The 20693-nt window shown below is 40.2% G+C and overlaps 1 protein-coding gene across 11 annotated transcripts in view; it reads left to right on the top strand.

The window, feature by feature from the left end:
• The window catches only part of FOXN3 (forkhead box N3), a 342632-nt gene that overhangs the window by 213486 nt on the left and 108453 nt on the right, over positions 1 to 20693 (top strand). For all 11 annotated transcript variants that reach the window (XM_090033874.1, XM_090033873.1, XM_090033864.1 and 8 more), the window contains one exon: positions 9215 to 9279. In XM_090033874.1, the coding sequence (XP_089890000.1) occupies positions 9215 to 9279 (65 nt within the window). The remainder of the gene's footprint in view (positions 1 to 9214; positions 9280 to 20693) is intronic.

Here is a 20693-nt window from a genome sequence, read left to right as displayed (position 1 = left end):
GGGACATTTGGCTCACAATGGACTTCTAAATATATCTAGGGTTTTTCATGTTTCAGTATTTGGCCTAGAATAACAACGTTCTTGAAAGAAAAGTGTTATAGTATTTAAAGTACAAAATAGGAACTGGCTTTACCAGATGAGTCCAAAATGCAAGCCTCTGAGAGTGTCTTATTTAAAAGATATATAGGTCTTTTTCTTTTTAAGATAAAATAGTTGCCTTCTGCTTTAAACTTTTCTGTTCATAAAGCTATTTTCAGCTCTTAGGAAGGACTGGTATCTTGCTGGAGGCCTTGCCTTCTTCAGTGAAAAGGGGAGTCCCACACACAACTCCAGCAGTGAGATTTTTTGACTACCGTAGAGAGTTACTGATGGGCTCCAGCAGAAGTTTGGCCCAGTTTTCCTTGGCTAGACGAAAGGTAGCTTATGATCCCAAGTTTTGGTGACAGGGATAGAGAAGAAGAGGTGTTTTTAATAGAGAATGCCTGTGGCTATTTGGGGAGCACAGCAATCTGATCAATTTTCTACATGTATCTTCCTGAAAACAACGCTGAACGTTATTGGATGTTTGTTTTTAAATATCTCTTCAGTTTGACTTTTAAAAAATATTTAAATCTTGTAAAGGCCTAACTTTATCCCACTGGTAGTCATTTAATAGAGCAAACTTATTTCACAGAGGAAACTTTTATTTTTTATGTGCAGGAGAGAAACCAGGAAATGCTCAGTCCTAGGAGCTCCCTGTCTAGGTCCTAGAAGTCACAATAAGAGTTATAAAGACAGTAAAAGGTAGGATTGCTGAAGTAGCAACGTTAGCAGATGGTCTTTATAAATGAAATTATCATTACTATTGTGAATTCATAAATCTCTTAAATAATACCTTGTCACTTACAGAAAAACTTGAGAAGACTCTGCTGTGATTTCATGTACTTACCTCTCACAAACCATAAATGTTCATTAAAATCAAGAAATATCTTAATAAGAATACACACCTTCAAAATATTTTTTCCTAAATTGTCATTAGCCCAGTTTCAGTGGATTTTTTCCCCTTGATTCAGGAGGAAGCTTGTTTGTTCGTTGCTAGGTAACAGCTAATTTTGATAGTAACTGCCAGCAAGCTGTTGGCAGAAACTGTAAATTCTTTTATCTTGTTAACTAAATGCATGTGTTAACTGTACATCTGTATATAAATGCTCCTGTATTGCTCAAAAACTATAATGTGGATGATAAATTCTTTAATATAACTGTGTTTGTCTTACTAGATTTATAACATTAACTCCTTCTTTTTGTACTGGCTAGTTACTCTCCAGTAAAGTGTAATAAAATGAAGGCAGTAAGATAATAGAGGAATTTGTGTTCCCTCTGCTTTTATGATGGGAGGAGAGCAAGGGATTGCTTGCATGAAAACAGCTGTTACTTACCACTATCTGCAGGGACTTGACTTTGTGGTTTGGGATGGGCACAGCTTAATGGGTTGAAGGGATTCTGAGCAAGGTATTGACTTTCTCGTCTGAGCAAGGTATTGACTACTTGTAGCAGAGGGATCACCTTGCTGTCTACCACAGGAAAGATCATTGTGAGACCCCTCCAGAACCATCTCCTTACTTCTCTACATGGCTGTCTTGCACTTCAGGAAAGCCTTTGACTCTTTCAGCTGAGAAGCAGTGTGGAGGATCCTTCTGAAGTACAGTTGGCCACCAAAATTCGTCATCATTCTTCACACTGCTGCATGACAGTGTACGAGAGGTGGTTTCCAGTAATGGATCTGTCATAGATCTCTTTGAGGTTCAGACAGGAGTTAAGCAAGGATACATCATTGGTCCAACATTCTTCTCGATTATTCCTTACAGACTTTTTTTAAAAAAAAAAATTAAACTGAAGTTTTCTAGCAGCAATAAATACAAATTGAAGCTAGTTTCCCCCCCTCCCAACTGTGATATGTATTGGACCCATATAATCTTTTCTGCATTGCTGTTAATTGTTCCCAGGCAGCCACACAAACTTAAAGCAAGACCTGCTCAACTCCTCCCTGTCCCTGTAATTATTTGTTGAGGGGGTAAAAATGTTTCACCTTGTCAGAGAAAATTGTCATGTCAAAAGCCACTCCTTAACTCGGGGGTGGGCAAAATGCAGCCAGATGCAGCCTGCCAGGCCATTTTCTCTGGCCTTTGGGGCCCCTAAAAAATTTAGAAAATTAATATTTATCTGCCCCGGCTGCCTGTCATGTGGCCCTCGATGGCTTGCCAAAACTCAGTAAGTGGCCCTCCACCCAAAATAATTGCCTGCCCCTGCCTTAACTCCTGCCTCTCCAGTGGCTACAAAAACATGTATTTGCTAAATTCTTTTTGAGAGTTTTTTGATTAGCAGACAGCAAATGAGGACAAAGCTTGTCCTTCAACAATAAAGCAAGGGTCTTTTCCATTAATGTCTGCAAGAGATTGGTTATAGAAGAGTATCCACAGAAATACTGAAGTGTTTAGCTTTTTTGCAACCCAGTTCCGTCCAAAGTAGTTGACCTTAGCTAAGTCACTTCTTCAGAGAAGCTGGAAAATGTAAAATGAGCCTATATCCACTTTCTCCTCCTGCGCTGAGCAAGTAGACTCAGGCTGCGCTTCTTCAGGCAAAAGGAACTGAGAGAACTTTATTCCGGTATATAAAAAAATCCTCACTCGAAGATCAAGGAAGGTAAGCAAAGAGAGTGCTACTCACCCTTTCACATATGAAGGTTTTCCACATCCTCACAAAAGTCTCCTTATGTGCAGGTCATGGCCAGTTACCACCCGGTCCTAAAAAAAAAAACGCTTCAGAAGAAGTTGGAAGCTATTATCTCTACTTTCATTTGCACTGCAATCATAATTCAGATGAACTGCTATCTGGCATTTGGTTTCCTTGAGAATTGACTGTACCTGTTAAGATCATTACCCACTCTTGACTTCAGGCCCAGTCTGGTGGTTTTCAAGTTTTCAGCTAGCACCTTTCCATTGCTGCTTTAGCAACTTTAAGGTGAATTTCTAGTTTTTGAAACTGTTCTCTCCAGCTGGTCTTTCAACCTGTAGGAATTGTCTGTCAGTGCTTGATGAAATTATTTATCATTCAGAGATCTGATTTGTCATCTCTGAAAATATTCTTGTCTTCAGTGTTAGGAGGTTTCAGTTAAATTTATTGGTCAGAATTTCTGAACCTGAAATATGTTGATATCATACTTTAAGATATCCTTTTTGATTATGCCTTTGTTCTACTCACCTTGCAAGTTTGGCCTGTGTTCTGGAGGGATTTCAGTTATTGTCTTGATACATTAGATTTGTTAGCCCTGGGGAAAAGGGAGGTAGTTACAAGGAAGGTAGTACTGCACTTTTCCCTCTGGGCAGGATGCTAGTAAGCAGGGATCCTGGTTTTCTCTGATTTTAAAAAAAATCTCCAATTTTCAGATTAAAAAAATTAACCCCAAGTCCACACTTTCCCATGATTAAAATGAAACATCATTAATCTCTATAGTTATATAGTGGTGTTTCATTTTAATCATGGAAAAATGTGGAGTTGGAGTTACTTTTTAAATCCAGAAACTGGGTATTTTTTTTAAATTGGAGAAAACAAGAATTTATGTTAATAAGTGTGTCTATTAGCATTTATTTATGGCAACTCATTTAATGGCCATAAGTCAAGTTAAAAGTTTTTGCAACTCTCTCGTTGCACCTTCCTACAGAAGCCACATGTTGAACTAGCTGTAGGGGTGATTTGTTTAGCCACTCAGTTTGCACAGTCTGTACCTTGCAATAGCAAATGACCTTGCAGCAGCAGCAGCATGTGTCTTTCTGCTCAAGATGCAGCTGTAATGTTTCTCTCTTCACAGGCCTTCCCTGCCACTGCAGCTTGTTCACCATTCAACAGCACATTTTCTCTCTGATCGTATCTGTTTTTCATGTTGAGCGCTTGCGAAACAATATGTTGGCTTTCAACTGACCCTCTCAATCTTTACCAGCATACCCTTGGGTTTTATTTCAGTCTTTTCCCCAGAGCCTCATTTAGACTGGTAACCACTTTGTCACCTACTTTTGTTTTTAAAGATACAAACCATTATATCATTTTTGGGCTGGTTCTTGGAGTCTGGGATCCTTACCCTTGGGATTTGATTGGTTAAACTTCTACTTCAGGAAACTTTAAAGCGAATTTTGTTTCCTCTCCTCCAGTTCACTCAAGATTGTACTATAATTATTTGCCTTATTTATTGCTTTCCATATCCATTTCCGTCATCCTTAAGTCCTCTATTTAGACGCACAACATTGGATGGCTTTTTAACTCTACAAATTGGGCCTGTTTGAAAAGGAGGTCTTATTACAGTTTTTTTAATGGTGGAATACTGAAACAAAGAAGGAAGTTCATATTTTGACCTTTTTTATTTTTAAAAAGGTGCTTGGCTTTAAGAAATGCAGATGCCTTGCTCTAATGTAAATTGCAGAAGACAAAAGAATTATTTCCTTGCTCAAATGTTTAGCTTATGCACATTTAAAGATCTTGTAAAGATGTGCCATACATCTTGGTAGACATAATTAAACCTGATAGTCACAGGCATCATTGCTTCTGTAGGCCAAAATCATCCTGCACACCAGGACCTCATGGTAAGTTGTCTGATGGGTTCCCAGGAACCAAGCAACTTGGCCAGCCAGCCAGGTGCCTGTTTACCTCATTTTCAAACAAAAATGTGTTTTTAAATGGGTATGTACTCAGAAACATTTAGATTTTAAAAAAATCAACTTTTTCCTATGGAAAAATATTCCATCAGAAAAATTCCAGACAGCAGTACTACTAACCCCATATATACATCCTGGTACTCTCCTTTCCATGGGTTCTGTCTTCTATACCAAAGTCCTTCATTATTTCCCTGTGCCAGCACCTCTATGCATTCCCCTTTTCTTTTTTTAATATCCAGTAATTGTCATCAGAGAACAACATTATTTCCCTGTGCCAGCACCTCTATGCATTCCCCTTTTCTTTTTTTAATATCCAGTAATTGTCATCAGAGAACAAAAACAAAAACCCTATCACTGGTCTATCATGGAAGTAAGGCTTTTCTCGTCTATAATCTTCTTGTTGACATATTTACCGACATATGCAAGAAATGGTACTGGCGCTTAACATTCAGATGACTGAGGGCCCCGAAAATGAGCTCTTAGGATGTTTTTACACATTTGGTGTGGGGTGGTGGCGGCGGTGCCTTTTTAGTTGAAATCCCCACACCATCTTGTATATCAACACTCCTACACTTCAGAATGGTGCTGGCGACGCTTTAACTAGAACTCGTCGAATATGCTTTAGTTGGTGCCCCCCGCCGCCATTTTGAAGTGTGGGGTTGCTGATGCATGAGACATGGAGATTTCTAGAGGCACTCTGACATGTCAGAGCATGGAGCAGTGGTTTGCAGCCTCCTGGCTGCAGCCAACCCATGGAGCCCAGTTTGTTTGCAGCCTCCCGGCAGCCTGCTGGGAGCAGTTTAGGTTCCGTGGCTGGCAACAGCTGCTTAGAGCTTGGGCTGGTGGTGGTGTGCTGAGCAAAATGGCCTTGTGTGCCATGCTCGGCATGCATGACGGGGTTGCTGACCCCTGTCCTATACTATGGAAGCCATCTCTTGCAGAAGGCTGACATTTGATAAAGACGTCCAACATTGCCTCAAGTGTGCAAGTGTAGGCTTCAGGCACCTGAAGAAATGGGTGTTTGAAAATTATGACATCAAGTCTGGTTTATGACGCATCCCCACCTTACTGTATGATGCTGAGACGCAAACAACATATAGGAGATGTTTCAAGTTGCTGGTGAAGTACCATCAACCCTGCTTGCCAGAAGATCCTTGAAATCCAGTGGGAAGATGGATGCACCAACATTAGTGTCCTCTCACAAGCTAACGTCACAAGCATCGAGGTGATGATCATCCAGCATCAACTTTGCTGGACTAGCCATGTCACTGACTCCAGACTCCTACAGCAAGTTTTGGTGTCTCAGCTGAGTCGAGGTGTACGCTCAAGAAGACGGCAGAGTATGCCCCTTCAAGGACAGTCTCAAGGCCAACTTGAAAAAAATGCAACTTTGATATCACTCTTGGAAGATGGAAGATGATTGCCCAGGACTGGCCCAAATGGAGGAAGGCAGCAGAACCAGTGTCATGAACCAAATTAAACAACTGGAGCCACCTACCCACTCTGCACAGAAACACATGCCCAAGTTGCAGCAGGGTCTGTTGATCGCAGGTCGTCTTCATTAGCCATCTTCTGACCCACAAATAAGACAAGGCCATTGTTGCACAGGGACAGGCCTGCCCCTGGCATGTCTGGATTGGGGCTGCTCTGCCTCTCTTCCCCATGTGTTCAAGTGGAGCCAATTTGCCTCTCCTCCCCCACATGTCCAGATCTGGAGTGGGCCAATTCCAGTCTCCTCTCCTCACCCCTCCCCCAGTGAATGGCCAGATCAGGGCCCACTGCACAGGTCCCACGTGCCAAGTTGAGCCCACCATCCAGATTTGGCCCATGGACAAACCTGGCACTAGCCGTCTGGCCCATAGTATGAAAAGTTTGGGCACCACTGCCTTTAGAAGGATCAGAATCTTATTCAGTAGCAAAAGGGATATCAAAGATGTTGGGAGTTATTCATCTATTACTGTACAAATTGTGTCTGTTGTGTTGCGTGACATATGCTTGAACGTGTAAACTTGTTTTACAATGGAGTGTCAGTGAGAGTACTGATTTTTGTCTGTCTTCAGCACGCATACATGCATACATTTTCTCTCCCTCCTTTCCCTGACTTTTGTTCCCAGTGTCTTGAATCCATTTAAAGATTACTGTTTAACACTATTTGAATGTGTGCGCCAGAATGGTGCTTTTATACGTTAGCACAAGAGTTGCAAGCAGTGTGCTGTGTTTTTTTGTTTGTTTGTTTTTTGTTGGTTTTTTTGGTATCAGAACTTTGCTAGTGGTGTAAATGTGATAGGGTCTGGATTTTGTGCAGTGATCCTCAGTCCAGAAAGAAATTGTGTGCATTGTTTTCTTTACATCTTTCAGCCCAAAATGAAGGAGGAGCAACTGCAATGTAGTAGCTGCTATCTATTCATTTTACTAAAAACTATCTGGGGGGGCGGGGGGATGTTTGCATAGAGAAGTCTTTGCATACTAGTAAGTTAATATAGTTCTGCTCATTCCAAGAAAAGCTTGCAGTGTAATAAAAATAATACATAGTTCTCTTTTGGGTGGGGTGGTTGGCTTTGGAGTTCTTACTTGCAGCCCATGTAACAATTTTTAAAATGGTGGTTCTCTAACTTGTTTCTCTGGTTTTTTCCTTTCTTCTAGAATACTGCAACAAATGAGAGAGTGAGAGATAGATATTTCCGCTAAAGGTTGTGCTTTAAAGTGCTCTCCCTAAGACCTATTACATAACTGAGATATATTTTATTATAAAATTTTATATTTATTTAGTCTTTCATTGTCAGGGTTCCCCATGTACCTACAATAGCTACACCTACCTTTAGCAGCACTACAAACAGGTGTCGTGTAGGTGTTTTAAGCAGCTGAAACCGTATCGCACAACAGTGGAGAAAGAGGGGGATTTTTTTGACAAAAGAATATTTTGTGCTGTAAAAAAAGCACAATGGCGGGGGGGGGGGGTTTAAACATTCATCCTACAGCTGTTTGTTTTTATAGTTTATTTCAGAATGTCTCCTCCACAGCAATCTGCTTACATCTTTTTTCTGTCTTTGAAAGGCTGAATTGGCCTACCTGCAAATTGCTCTTTCCTGAAGTTCTTTCTTTTTGCTGTAATTCTCATGCTCTGTCTCTTGAACTCTCCATCTGCAAAGCTACATCATAGTCTTCCTTCACATCTCTCCTTAGAACTCTTTTTCCTGTGATAACTCTGTAAAGAAAAGTCAATGGATAGGCAGCTGATATGCTGTGACATGGTTTATTATGCTAACTAGTATAGTCTCACTGGTTTCTTGTGCTTTCCCTTTTGTCTATATTTACTTGTTGTCTTAAACTTGGATTTTAATGTATTAGAAGCAGATTTATTTATTTTTGCTTTCAGTGGATATAGTGCCTAACACAGTAGAGTCTTGATTCACAAGTGGTGTTCCTAAGGATCACCTCAAAACAAATAAATAATACAGGTTTTGCTTGTTTCAGGCATGTTCTGTATGTGCGAATTTGCTCTTATGCGATGACCCTTTTTAATATCATAAATTCATTATAAGCGAGGTAAATTCACTCTTATGCAATTGGTGTGACGGAAGCCTGCAGTCAGCTGCTTTGCGGTGCATTGTGGGAATGACGCCCACCAAAATAGTCTCCTGCGTGGATCTGTGCTTCTTTCTTGTTGTCTGCAACGTTTCTGTAGTTGCCGTCCCCATTATAACAGTGTCCTGTGCTTGTATGTACTGTCTGCTGTTGGTGAGTACCAAAATTGTCTTGTAAAAGCAGTAGAAGTGCGTCTGGGGGTCTGTACAGTTCAGGTCTTGGAACGTATCCCTATTTGTTACATTGTAAAGTGGGTTCTCTTTATGCAAATTTGAGTTATGCACAATTTTCTAGGAATACATGTACAGCAAAAAGAAAAGGAAACCTGTAGTAAAAATGAATGATAAAACACATTTGTGTTACTTTCTGGTAGCTATCTAGTCTGCTGAACTTTCTGTTCAGCTCGACAAAAGTTATTTTCTCACTAATGTGACTTATTGATGCAGTGAGATGTATCACTTAATTCACAGCACTCTTTGCAGATGTAATATTCCTATATAAATACTGCACAGTTCTTTGTACTTGGCTAAGCCTTTTTGCTTTTTCTTTTTTTCTTAATACTTTTAAAATAGGACTGAGTTGTTATGACTGAATAAGGCGTAAAAAGCTTTTGTTTTCCAGTAGATGCCTTTTGAAATGTATGTTTTGCTACACTGTGAATTCAATACATTTTTTGTGACAGTGATTTTTTTACACTACTTTTTTCTCTTTTTTTACTGTGACTGTAGGTTTGAGCTAAAGAATAGTTTGTTTTCTTGTGAATAGAATTTGAATCTTTAAATCAAATTAACCTGTCCCAAGGTGAGAGTGCTAGGTCTTGCTTTCAAGTTAAAATTTGTCATGTTTTATACTATATTAGAAACAGAGAGGACTTGATAAAAAATAGTTACTGTAAATGATGACATGTAAATGAGATTTTCTTTACACTTATTTCTTATTACCTTTAGCACATCAGGTCCACCCATTTGGCCAGGAAGCACCTTTTTCAAGAGAAATGGAGCCCTTCTGCAAGGTAGGTCATAGATGCATGCATCTCGTGAGTAATTTTTCTTATGAGCAAAACACTGCACAACTAGCAATCCTTCCATAGCATTTATTCCCTGTAAGGTTTCTTGGTGGTTTTATGTCCCTTCTACCTGTTTCGTTTTATTTCAAGTCTCTTTAAACCCTGGTGCCATGAAAATGGTGAATTATTACATAAAGTGATATAGACTGTGAAAATTGCTGGTTGTCCTTTCCTCTGATTATTGATCTGCTTACTGTAAATTACAGCAGGCTTTTTTTAGTGGAACTGAGAATACGCAGCACAAAAATGTTCTAGTAATAACTTAAACAGTGTTGATAATGCAAAATTCTTCAGATGGAGATTTAGCTTACGTTCTAATTGTGCTGATATCTGAAATGTCTCCTCAGGTGGTCAAGTATCAATATTGCGATGGGGAAAATGCTGTAAAAGAACTTATGTAGAGATGCTTGTCGTAGTAAAGGACACTTATTTGTTTAGGAGTTTGGAGTTTCTTTTGTTTTGGTTTCATGTGACTGTGTCATGAACAAAACTATGGATTTGTAAGATTAATAGATGATAGAAGATTTTCAGCACATGATATTAGATTTTTATTCTTGACAGGGTATTGTTCTTCTTGCTACTGTAGATTTATGGCTTATTTCATTATTAATATGAGTTTGTTGGGATCAGCAAGAGAAGACTGTCCCAAAATGTTATTAATGTACTTGTTGCACAGGTAACTTACCAGTTTTTGTATGACTTTTCTGTTCTGTAACAAACCTTTGTCCATTAAGTGTGCCAGTGTTGTGATCCTTCTTTTCATGCCTGAGATTTTTATGCTAGTAGTTATCCATTGTTGCAGAAGATCATGTAAAATCCCCCACAGAACAAAAGGGAACTTCCCCCACATTAAGCCCTACCCTTAACTGTTGTATGCAGTTACATAACTACTAGGCCTACCTCCCCCACCCTCCAGGTAATTTTACATGAACTGCAGTATTTGAAAAATATTTTGAGCTAATTTTATGACTGTTTCTAAGGATTTTGCATCTTTATTTTTGTTCAAGTGTTTTCGTTAAAGTTTGTTCTGATGTAGTAGATAAGCTGAAACATTTAGTCAAATACTACTAGGTGGTAGTACTAAGACTGGATCCTTGGAAATTTTGTAAGGATGAGTTAGAGTTAATGTCTTCAGTCACCAAACTCTTTTGGAAGAAACAGGAAAGAAGTCCTAACACTAGAAAAGATTGTGCTTTATTTGTTCAAGGTTAGTTCATTGTTGTATGCTGTTTCATACATGTGACCAATGCTGTAGTCAGTTTTTGAAGCCTTATTAATGTTACCCTAGAAAATAAAAAGGATGTTGTCAGATCCAGGTGGCTCAAATTTTGACCTCCCTTTTCTTGTGTTACAAGATATTTACGAGAAGGTAGGGCAGGGTGGCACCTGAGAGATTAACTTGTTCAGAGAAGGATTTGTTTTCATAGGCAATAGCCATCCTTACTTCATCAGACGCCTATGAACAAGTTTTGGCAGATCTTAATGAATCAGATGTTTATTTACCTAAAAATTAGTTCATACAGCTTTCGTACACTGGTTGCATTGCATTACTAAAGAAAACTGTCACTTGGTTTTAGAGGCTAAGGAAAAAATAACTATAGTATAACCTATACTCTAACAACTTGACACATTTTCATCCACTTTATACTTGACTGACTTGGCAAAGTAAGTTTAACCTTTGTAAAGTACTTATCAAAAACCTCTAAAGAGAAAATGACTGATAAACGTGTTGTTTAAATTTTAAAATAGCAATGGAAGAAATAAAATACAAGTTCAAATTCAGTGCATCTCTTCAGTGGCCTTAATGCAGTGACCTGACAAGACCATAGGATTAATTCTGATTCGGTTCTGATTCTTTTTTCCCCCCTGCACTGTGCCCACAAACTTTAGTTCACTTACCAACACTTAAATGTATTTACCTGATTGCTTAGTGAATACAAAAAAATCTCCTTTTGAGGAGCATTGCGTTGGATTCCTGACTTCAGTGTTCTTAAAGCTTGTATGTCTTATCCTACTCCTGCATCTTTTTTTTTCGGTTGTCCTTCCTTTACATTAGAGAAAGTACACATGATACCCATATGCTCTGGAAATATGGTAACCCTAGCAGCCTGAACTGCTCCCCATACTCTGCTACCAGGAACCAAGCAGAAGGATTAATGGGACAAAGCCCTTGCCCACTTCTTTCACTGGCAATGTTTTAGAGTGAGAAACTGGTGGGGATCAGTTAGTGGCTGCTCCTCTCCTCCCTTCCTGGTCTATAGGACAGGCAGGAGCAGCTGCATCCTTTACTTGGTGACCCCAGTCACGGGAAGGTGCAGGAGCTTTCCCCCCAGTTCCACTGCTCCTGGTCCCCAGGAGGAGTTAAGCCTGGGAAAGCGTGCACATGTTTAGTCTCCCAGGTGAAACTCTCCCAGGAATGACCTTTTCTCTCTGGGTGACTTTTTGCTCTTGGAGAAAAAGCTTGAACATCTTTGCTGGTATTGTTTCTATTGGGAGAATGTGTCCACTATTGCAGAAACAAATCTAGCCTCCACACACTTTAAACAATAAACAAAAATCTACCTTTTTCCTTTCAAGAAATGGAAGGTGTGCTGTAGACTTCAGTTGTTGACAGAGTATCCATCTTTAAGCTATACATGGACTTGCTTTTAAAAAAAAAATTGTGTGGAAGCCAAAAGTAGCCAAAAGTCTGATTTTGTTAATTCCCTTTTATATTGAATTGCTAAAGTTCAGATTTTTTTAAGTGATTCACTCTTGCTTAATTAAAAAAAAAAAAAAGTAGTGTGTTTTCTCAATATGTGTTTTAAGAAAGTTGCCTATCATGTTTCTTTTATTGGATACTTTTTCTTTGTTGTGCCCAGATGAATGCAAACATAACTAGGGATGGCCAGAAAACAAAAAGCTTAGGCTTTTAGTGGGGGGAAGTTCATTGTAGATTCCCAATTCCAGTGCAGAATGAAAACTTATTTTGGCTATTCCTGTGTAATCTCCTGTAGCTAGAGGTTAAGGTTCTCCTGAGGGATGTGGGAGACTCCAGTTAAAAGCCATCCTCCAAATTAGGCAGAAGCCTTCTCTGTCAGTTTTGAGACCTTTTGTTGTAAAGTTTCTGAGGTCTAGGAGGGAATTTCTGATTCTTTCTTTTTCTTTTTTTCTTTTTTTTTTTAATAAAAAAGACATGGGAAAAGCTACTGGCCATTCTGATTCAAATAAGGAACTTGGGCCTGGGTTATTCATGTCCTAGGTCAGTACTTGAGCCATCAATCTATCATTGTGAGCTAGACCTCTTACTTTGGTCAGAAAGTCCAACCTGGATGAAGAAGCTAGGTAGCTCCTGTCCACATTTTGGTATTACCAAGTTCTTTGCCACAGAGTTTTTAGTTTTGGATGTCTGTACAAGAATGAGGCAGGCATGGTTCTTTGGGTAAATCTGGTATCTTTTAGACCAGCTCACATAGTTGGAACAATTCTTCTTTGCAAGCTTTTGGGTACAAACACCCTTCTTCAGGCTGGGGAAGCATATGCAGTTAGTCTCTGCTCTGCTCTTCCTAGATGGAATAGAAAGGAAGCCAGAGACCTGTATGCATGTGAGAGAGCCAGTCAGTGAAAATGCAAAGTTCTCTGCCAATTTTCCTGAGGATAATTGCATTTGAAAGCTGTAGATGAGCAAAAAGATCTTTGTATGTTTATTTTTTAAGTAAACTTATTTCTGATGACTTGAAAATGCTTATTATTTAAGGTAGCCAGATTGCGATGAGTGTAGAGCCAAAGTTCTCTTCTGTGTATAATGGGAAGTCCTAGGAAACACCTGGGAAACATAAATTCCCTTTCCTCATTCACAGCAGCAGAGAAGAAAGAGAAGTCCATCACTTCTGCTGTTATTCTTCTGGGGTAGAGGTGAGAGAGAAGAGTAGGGAGATAACATCTCCCCAATGGTTCGTCTAATGCAAATTATGCCATTTAAATTATATTGATATAGTTAGTGATATACACCTTGCCACCAAAATGGATACACTTAGAGGCTTATACTGAAATGCAGCTTTAGCTGCACTGAGCAATTATCAGATCTTAACTAGTTTTGATTTTTTTTTTCTTTTAGTTCATCCCTACTTTAAATAGCTGAATTGATACAAAAAGCTGTGTAGACTAGACTCAAGGGATTTATGCATAAAAGATGGGCCACTAGACCGTGAATGCACTCACATTTATGTAGAGATCTTGTTTTCTCTACAGCAGTTACCAGAAGCCATGAAATAACAAAATGTGTGTGATTTTTTTTCCTTTGGTCTGTCTGCTCTACCAAGTCCAAAATGCCAAGCATATATTTTCCTATTAAAGACTGTCATTTCAGGAGAGGACATTCCAATTGTGAGGTCAGTACCTGTTGCCAGTACTAGCAACTGATTCGGTGATCTCTCTTCAGAGGGTTGATTGGGATGAAGGTTGTCACTACTTCGTAATTTAGGCTGGGGATTGGCCAGAGATAGGGCTGCATAGAGAAGATAATAGATTTGTAAGTTCAGCAAAATAGTGAAGATGTTTTATATTCCAATTGCCCAGTCGTAATGAAATATGCCAGAGGATCACCCTGGACTGCTGCACTTCAAGTACCAGATGCTATTCACTTTTAATTGACTATTGTTGCCATCATCACGCCAATAGAGGTCACTACTTCTAAGATGTATTAATTATTTGAAGGTTGTGACATAAAATATAAATCTATCTATTTATAAATACATATCTGATGGTACAAAGTATAAATCTATGCACTTGGTGAAAAGCTCCAGTTTTCTTCTGACATGAAGTTGTATGGTGAGCCTAAAACAACTAAGCACACCTTGCTGTTCAACTTATTTGAATGGTATCTAATGAAGAAAATAAATATATAGGTAACTTCTAATGTGTATTTTTCATGTCAGTAGTAATCTAAGGCGTCATCCCAGGTTTGGAGATTGGTGCTAGTACTTGAGAGACCTGGGTTTGGTTCCCCTGTCTGCCACAGGCATTTTGTATGTGGCCTTGGGCAGGTCACTTAGAAGGTTTCTGATGCTTGACATAGCCATTGGACCCCAGGAAGGAAATCCTGGGAGTCTGCAGTTGGGTGGCAGCAGGCTGAGTCACCCTTGAAGCTGATGAAGAAAGCAGTGTGTCTGAAGCCCTGTCTATTCTCCAGATTAAAGTGTGTAATTGTAACCCAACACTGAGGACTCACTCTGATCTCCCACTTCCCAGGAGATTGCCAGAGCACCCTTCCTGTTGAAGCTAGACCACTATATAAAAAGGAATGCAAGTGTGATGGCAAGAGTGAGCTTAACTCTGTAAGCCAAGACCATTTACATATTTGATCTAGTGACTCTAATGCAAAAAGAGCACTGAGAGCAGAGGCTGGAACCCAGAGCTTGGAAGCTCTCTGTCTTGCAGGAGAATTCCCTCCTTTCTGAGCTAACAAGTCCACCTTCCTACTCTTGCCCATAAATCTTGCATTAGGAGTAGCAGAGTGTCCTTGGTCTCACCTAACCCATATCTTGGTTACCAGTGAACTCTCCAAGAGATGGAGATTCAGGTTTGTGACTCTCTGGCTGAGGAGGAAATTGAACCCTGTTCCTCGCTGAGTAGTCTACACACTAAGATTTTATACAAAATGTGTGTCCCCTCTATCTCCTGTTTTTGTGTTTTTGAACAAGTGGCTGTGGATGTTCAATTCAGTGCTATTAATATGTATTACATATGCATGTCTACCAGGTGGGATCCTTGAGTAGACTAGCAGACAGGGATACCTACTCTGTGAGTTCCACATGGACTTAGGAAGGTTAGACACTTAAACCTTTGGCTCAGCCAAAATAGCAACAGTTCTGAGCATGCAAAGTGTCTGAACCAGGAAGTGCCTAAATACAGTTTTTTAGTAAAACTTAAGGGCATTTTTACACATGCTCTAGGGGTAGGGGAGATAGTAGTGTTTAAATTAAAGTGGCTCTGAGAGCTGCTTTAATTAAAATGCTGCAGCATCTTGTGTATCAGCATCCCTGCACTTCAAAATGGCAGGGGTACTTGAACTAAAGCCATGCAGCAGGTTTTAATTCAAGTTTGAAGCGCAGGGATGCTGATACATGAGATGAGAGATGTTGCTGGAGTTCAGTAATTGCCGCACTCCAGCAGACTGGATTAATTCAGTTCGCTCCAACGTGCTGTAATTGCAGTGTATCGAAGCAGCCTCCACACATGTATACAGGCAGCTTAGGTGCCTAACATCCCACTATTGCCTGACTGGTTAGGCAGGGGTGTTGTGGATTGTCATTTGACTTTAAGAACCTAAAAATCTGCCAAGTGCAATTTAGGCCTGTAATTCCTGTCTGTCCTTTCCCTATCTGTAAATTGGGAAATATAGCACTTCTCTGAGAATAAATGCATTAAAAATGAGGCTTTTGACTACTGTAGGAACACTGGAGAAGTCCCCTTCAATTCTTTGATTTCATAATACAGTGATCCATTTTATATTGATTTAGAAAGATTTAGGCAGTTGTGCCGATTCTTTGACAAGAAACTTGGACAAAAAAATCTAATAGTAAAAAGTAGCAACGTTTTGTTATACGTTTTTTTAACTTTAAGTTTGTATTGCATTTGCTGTCGTCAGATGGATGTTTGGAGGCTGATTAATTTCTCTGCTACTAAATAAGAATTGTTTTGTGTTGAGTGCTGTATGTTGCTGAGTACCCAGTTTAGCTTATCCAGGTTATTTTCCAACTCCAGAGAAACTTACCTTTTTACTTCTTTACGTTTCCTCTTTTACTTTGGCCTCACTGTTGAAACAATAGCAACTTTCATATTTATCGTTGACTTGCTCTTTTGTCTACCAACTGAGTTAACCAGGAGAGCTGCTTCCCTCCCTTGTTATAATAAACCACTCTTCATTCAAAGTTGCCTTAATATTTAGACTGATATACATTTTTATTTATTTGTAGAGAGTCACTGACAACCTCTTTAGGACTTTCATTTCAGAAAAGTAGATTGCATGCAGTATCTATGGAGGCTGAATATATAAATAGCTTATTATTAGCCTTTAGTGGATTTGCAGAAGTGTCACTGAAGACATCAAATGGCATGACCCCAGAGGGGCCATGCAGGTATTGCTGGTTGTGGGGGATGGGTGTTCCTTGAATAATAGAAACCTTTTTTTATTTGGGTACATGAGAACCTAGCTAGATTGCCATACGTCCAGGGTGCTTTTGAGACTTTGGTATTTAAAGGGTTTTTTAAATTTTTTATTTTACGAAGCCACTTTTTAGCTTGGCAGTATGTTTGAACTTGTCAGCACAGTATGTTTTTATATATATATATATAAAAACTTCTGTTCCTGTTCTTGGTAGTTGGAGATATCACTTAATGAGAAAAAGAGTAACATATTGACTTCCTCAGAAGTATGCTGTTAACTTTGCCGTTGGAGTCTTTTTTTTTTTTTTACAGCCGGGTATTTATTTTGTATCTAAGCAATATAGTATCCAAGCATCTCAACATACCTGGGAAGTAAAACAAAAAACCACAGCTGTGCGATAGTGGTGCCTCATCAACATCAGTTTGCCTTTTAAAGATGCACACAGAATTTTAAAGCAACATTTAATTTTTGCCACAGTATGTTAGTGTCTTTACATTTTGATTATCTACCCAGATCTAATATGTAGGTATTTTTAATACATCTGTAGACCAAATAATTTTGGATATTTCACAACAGTGCTTCTGTTGTGGCTCACTTGTATCACATGAAAAGCTTAAAAGTGCTTGGCTCAGAATGACTCAGAGTAAAGTTTACTGTTTTAGATTACTTTCCTTGACAACTGAAGGGTGCGGCTGAATACTTACTGGCAGGTTGTGCTGTCATAGAAATACTAGGTAGGGGAGTGTGTACATGCATTGTGATTTGTCTGCAGTGTGAGCTGCTTTATGAATTGTTTCCTATTGTTGAGATATGCTGGAAAGAGAGAGAGAGACAGTCTATTTACTCATTGCCTTACTCGGTACAAATTCTTGCTTGTTCGTCCATGTATAATAATATATTTAAATAGCCCATGGGAAAGTAAGCAAAGCAAGCTAGCACTTGGAAGTTGTGAGGAGAAGAATCCACTATGCTATTTCTACCTAAATGATTGAAGTCAGTGCTTGGTTAACTACAGTTTAATGGAGACTGTAGGAATATATTGGATCTGTCTCTACTGATTTATTTAGAGGATCATTTTATCTCTGTGTTTTTGAATAGTTTGTGAATAGTGTGCCAACCCTGCAACCCCACCAACTGGCACAAGAAGCAAGGGGGAGTTCCCACTTCTATATAGAAAATCATAGGGGTTAGGGTCACAGGCTAATGGGCCAAAGGGATGGAAGAAGTAACAGTAAAGAGATATCAGCACTATGGTAACATACACACATCACCTTAATTTCCTCCCCACACCGTCAGCAGTATCCCCAGATTAATCATTAGTGCCTAGAGCACTCAAGCAGCATCCTACTCCAGATGTGGCTTCACCAGCACCGAATAGAGGGGAGTGATCACTTCCCTCAGTTTGCTAGCAGTGCTCATACTGATGCAGCCCAGTATGCCTTCTTTGCAACAAGAAACAAGAGCCTACTTCACTTGATCATATTTAGTTTATTGTCCATTGTTACCTCCAGGTCCTCTTCTGCAGAGCTGCTGCCCAGCCAGTCAGTCCCCAGCCTGTACCTGTGCACAGGATATGTACCATCCTAAGTGCAGGATTTTGTACTTGTCTTTGTTGAACCTCGTGAGATTTCTTTTGGTTCAATCCTCCAATTTATTGAGGTCTCTCTGAATCTTAGCAATACCCTTCAGTCTCTCTGAATCTTAGCAATACTACTCCCCACTCTTGGTGTCATCTGCAGATTTGCTGAAGGTGTGGTCCATCCTATCACAATTGGATGCTTATCTTGCTGGGATCCTATGAACCCTGCTGGCTTCCTGCCTCTGAGCCAGGGGGCTGGACTTGATGATCCTCTGGGGTCCCTTCCAGCCCAAATGTCTATGAAATCTTCCAGGTCATTGATGAAGATATTCAACAAAACTGGTCCCAGAATTAGCTCCTGGGGCACTCCACTTGATACAGGCTGCCAATTACACATGGAGCCATTGATTACTACCCTTTGAACCTGACCAGCCAGCTCTTCTGTTCCCCATTCATCCAATCTGTATCTCATTAGCATGCTTGCAAGAATGTTGCGGGAGACTGTATCCAAAGCCTTGCTAAAGTCATGTTATATCATGTCCACTGCTCTCCCCACATCCACATAGCCAATCATTCTGCCATAGAAGGCAATCAGGTTGGTCAGGTATAACTTGCCCTTGGTGAATCCATGCTGACTGTTCTTAATTACTGCCTTCTCCTCCAAGTGCTTATAAACGGATTGCTTGAGGACCTGCTCTATGACTTTTTCCAGGGACTGAGGTGAGGCTGACTGGTCTGTAGGTCCCTGGATCCTCCTTTCCATTTCTTAAAGATGGGCACTAGATTTGCCCTTTTCCAATCATATGGGACCTCTCCTGATTGCAGAGTGCTGGTCATAATCTTTGAAAACTCATAGCAGTCGCATCAGCCAATTCCTTCAACATCTTCAGATGCATTGCATTGAGCTTGTATACATTCAGCTTTTTTAAATAGTCCCTAACCTGTTCTTTTGCCACTGTCAGCTGCTCACCTATTGTCCAAACTGTGCTGCCAGGCGCAGTAATCTGGCAGCTGACCTTGCCTGTGAAGACCTGTGGTAAAAAAGACATTGGATAATTCAGCCATTTTGTCATCATCTCTCACTAGGTTGCTGCCCCCATTCAGTAAGGGATACTCACCTTCCCTGACCTTCTTCCTGTTGCTAACATATTTGTAGAAACCCTTCTTGTTATCCTTCATGTCCCTTGCTGGCTGCAACTCCAGTTGTGCTTTGGCCTTCCTGATTTCATCCCTGCATGTTGAAGCAATATTTTTATATTCATCCATAGTTGTTTGTCCAAGTTTCCACTTCTTATAAGCTTCCCTTTAGTTTATTAACTCACTGCTAGTAGTTCCCTGCTAAACCAAGCTAGTTTTGTGCCATACTTACTAAGTCTTCCTGGAATTTGGGTTGGTTTGTTCCTGCACACTCATTAAAGTTTCTTTAAAATACATCCAGTTCTCCTGGACTCCTTTCCCCCTCAGACTGGCCTCCCAGGGGATCTTGCCCATCAGTTCTCTGAGCGAGTCGAAGTCTGCTTTTTCTGAAGTCCCGGGTCCTTACTCTGCTCTCCTTCCTTCCTTTCCGCAGGATCCTGAACTTGAATATCTTATGGTTGCTGCTGCCCAAGTTGCTGGCTAGTAGTACATTCACTGCCAATTCGTCCCTGTTTGTGAGCAGCAGGTCAGGAAGAGCGTGACACTGAGTTGACCTCTCAGATATTCACACTGGAAAGTTGCCCCCAACACCCTCCAAAAATTTTCTGGATTGCCTGTGCACTTCTGTATTGCCAGATGTCCCAGCAGATGTCAGGGTGATTTGAAGTCCCCCACAAGAACCAGGGCCTATGATAGGGAAAGTTCCGCTAGCTGTTTGAAGAAAGCCTCATCCATCTCATCTTCCTGGTCTGGCGGTCTATGGCACAAAACTACCATATCACCCTTGTTACTTCCTGCTTGACTCTCTAATCCAGAGACTTTCAACAGGCCTATCTCCAGTTTGATACTGGAGTTCTGAGTAGTCATACAGTTCTTTTGTATAAAGAGAAACTCCTCCCCCTCTTCTCCCCTGCCTGTCCTTGGAACAATTTATACCCAGTCCTGGCTGACTTGAGTCAGTGAGATCTCCATCTCATCCGTGCAAGACCAACCAGGTTCCATATGCTTGCTGCTCTTTCTTCCCTTACTCTAGCCTCAAACTTTCTTTTCCTTTTTTCCCTTGCCCCCCAGCCCCTGGTGGTTTCTGGGAATTGTAATCCAAAATGACAGACAGCATAGCTCTGCAGACTATCCTCTGGTTCCTTCTGCTAATTGCATGTATTATATTCACATTAAATAGTAACTGGAACTCTGGATTTCAGTCTGTACAGTACAGAAGTGGGCAATTATTTTGGGCTGGAGGGCTGTTAAGGAAACTTTGAGCTGTTGCAGACTTCGCCATTTATTTATTTATTTATTTATTTATTTTTCCTCTCCCTACTTCCCTCGGCTCACCAAAAATCCTTAAGTAGTCCTCTGGCCCAAATAACTGCCCTGGGTTAGGGGAACCTAATCTTTGTTTACCCCCTTCTCCCTGCATCCATCCCCCACCTTGTGTCCTCAGCACACTGCTGGGCCAGGCTGGTGCTGTGCTGTGTTTCCACATGCTGCCTTGGG

This window comes from Crocodylus siamensis, chromosome 2 (assembly GCF_052110815.1).
Source record: "Crocodylus siamensis isolate JL-2025a chromosome 2, ASM5211081v1, whole genome shotgun sequence".
NCBI classification, from domain to species: Eukaryota; Metazoa; Chordata; order Crocodylia; family Crocodylidae; genus Crocodylus; species Crocodylus siamensis.
This window is presented reverse-complemented; position numbering and strand designations above follow the sequence as displayed.